A 1895-nucleotide genomic window follows, 5' to 3' on the forward strand; every position below is an offset into this window, starting at 1 on the left:
AAAGGAGTGGCACTCTGGATATCCTCAAACACCCCAGTTCAGCTCAGACACGTGAACCGTCGGCGCCTCGTGTTCCACAGGGGAGCTCTGTCTCCATGCGCCGCTCATCACTTTCACTATTTGTTATTCCTACATGCAAAAGCAATATTTCTGCACGACCCCCCCATATTTGAGGGTCGCGCTTGCTCTCGTCTTGGTGGCTGAAGTGTGCATGTGTTTAATATCTTTTGAGTTGCATTGCTAGGCAACAGGCAAGGAGTTGGACGACCTTGGGTTTACAGAAACAATGGCGGACAATTGACGGAGACTTAAATAGAAAGCCGGAGCCCAAAGCTGGCTCCCGGTGTCAGCGCGGTGAGAATGAAAACGTGCCGTTCTGAAAGCACGGTCCTCTGACAAGCAGACACTAAACAGTCAAAACATGAGCAGAATGCTGGAAGACAAACAGAAGCCTGAAGAAGTTACTGTTTTGTTCGTTTATTTCACTTTAAATGTGGAAAACTTTCCTGCAGACGGAGAGTTCTGGTGCAGAAAACATTCACCTGTAAATCTACATGGCCACTAATTATTCATTTTTCTTTTATGAAACTGGTGTTTGTAATACTGAAACAAACTAAAAAAAACTTTATTAGTGATTTTCAGCTTGATTGAAAGAAAACGACTTTCTTAAAGTCCAGCTCTGATCATCTTTTGATCTGCTGTAAAAGCCAAATAGTTAGGTTGATATCTAACTGTAATGTACAAACTTCCTTACTTCTTGACTTCTCTTCATTTGTGAGGTCAGAGGTGAACACAAAGTTATTTTAAAGCACGTGTCAAAGTATCCGGCCCGCGGTGCAATTATATCCGGCCCTCCAGATCATTGTATATTATTATTATTAACGGCCCGATGTTATCTTGCATTGTGACAGGATATATTTTATGGAGAGATAAAATCTTTTGGGATATTTACACATTTAGTTTTTCATATAAAATGACGTACAAGTAAAGAAATTTGAAGGTATTTTTCTTTAAACATTTACTTTATTCCTAACTTGTATAATTTTGACAGAATATTCTATTATGGAGAGCAAATCATTGAAAATTATTTAAGGCTTAAGTTGATTTACTCTTGAATAATATTCCTGTCTTTTTAACAATTAATTTTTTTATGTATACAATAAATTTTTGTCATGCTCGGCCTGCGACCTACTGTATATTTTGGATTTTGGCCCCATGTGTGATTGAGTTTGATCCCTCTGTTTTAAAGCTTCATGTACTGGTCGTGTGAATTCTCTTTCATCTCAACCACTACATAAGTAACTTTGTGTCGGGTTGCTGTGACAATGGCCGCTCTGTTGTTTATCTGTTGTTTGGTTTGAAAAGAATCCGTTTTTGTTACCCACCATGCTCAGCTCCAAGCAGGCAGCACTCTGGCAGCATCTTGGGGTGTCTAGGATCCACCTCCACCTTGATGGATACGTTGTTTCCTGCTCACAGCACAGGAAGGTTCAACATTATCCAAACAAAAATCTCTGCATATGCTGCAAAGTCTGGGATTAGATGCAGAGAGTCATGACGTACCGATGGCAATCCGCCTCATTGTATCTGAGCGGCTGGGGTTTTCCGGTTCCAGGATCCAGGTCTTCTCATCAATCTCATCCAGGACATCCCAGAACTCGGTTAGAGAGTCCAGAACCAGAAGGAACTGGCTATAAAGCTGCTCCAGAGTACTCTGAAAACCAGCAAAATCTTATTGGATAAAACAGTATCGTACACAGTCATCAGTTCAAGCTGATAAAGCCTTCAGGATCTGATCGGATCATGTTAACCAGGGGTCTCAAACTCAAATCAGCCGGGGGCCGCTGGAGGCGGAATCTAGTTGAGGCCGGGCCGCATCAGGATTTTCATAAGAA

The 1895-nt window shown here is 41.5% G+C and overlaps 1 protein-coding gene across 1 annotated transcript in view; it reads right to left on the reverse strand.

The window, feature by feature from the left end:
• The window catches only part of fancl (FA complementation group L), a 34622-nt gene that overhangs the window by 9336 nt on the left and 23391 nt on the right, over positions 1-1895 (reverse strand). The window contains exons 8-9 of the mRNA XM_024296996.2: positions 1564-1714; positions 1386-1469 (exon numbers count right to left, since the gene is read on the reverse strand). Coding sequence (XP_024152764.1) covers positions 1386-1469; positions 1564-1714 — 235 coding nt within the window. The remainder of the gene's footprint in view (positions 1-1385; positions 1470-1563; positions 1715-1895) is intronic.

The sequence above is a fragment of the Oryzias melastigma genome, linkage group LG15 (genome assembly GCF_002922805.2).
Source record: "Oryzias melastigma strain HK-1 linkage group LG15, ASM292280v2, whole genome shotgun sequence".
Classification (NCBI taxonomy): domain Eukaryota; kingdom Metazoa; phylum Chordata; class Actinopteri; order Beloniformes; family Adrianichthyidae; genus Oryzias; species Oryzias melastigma.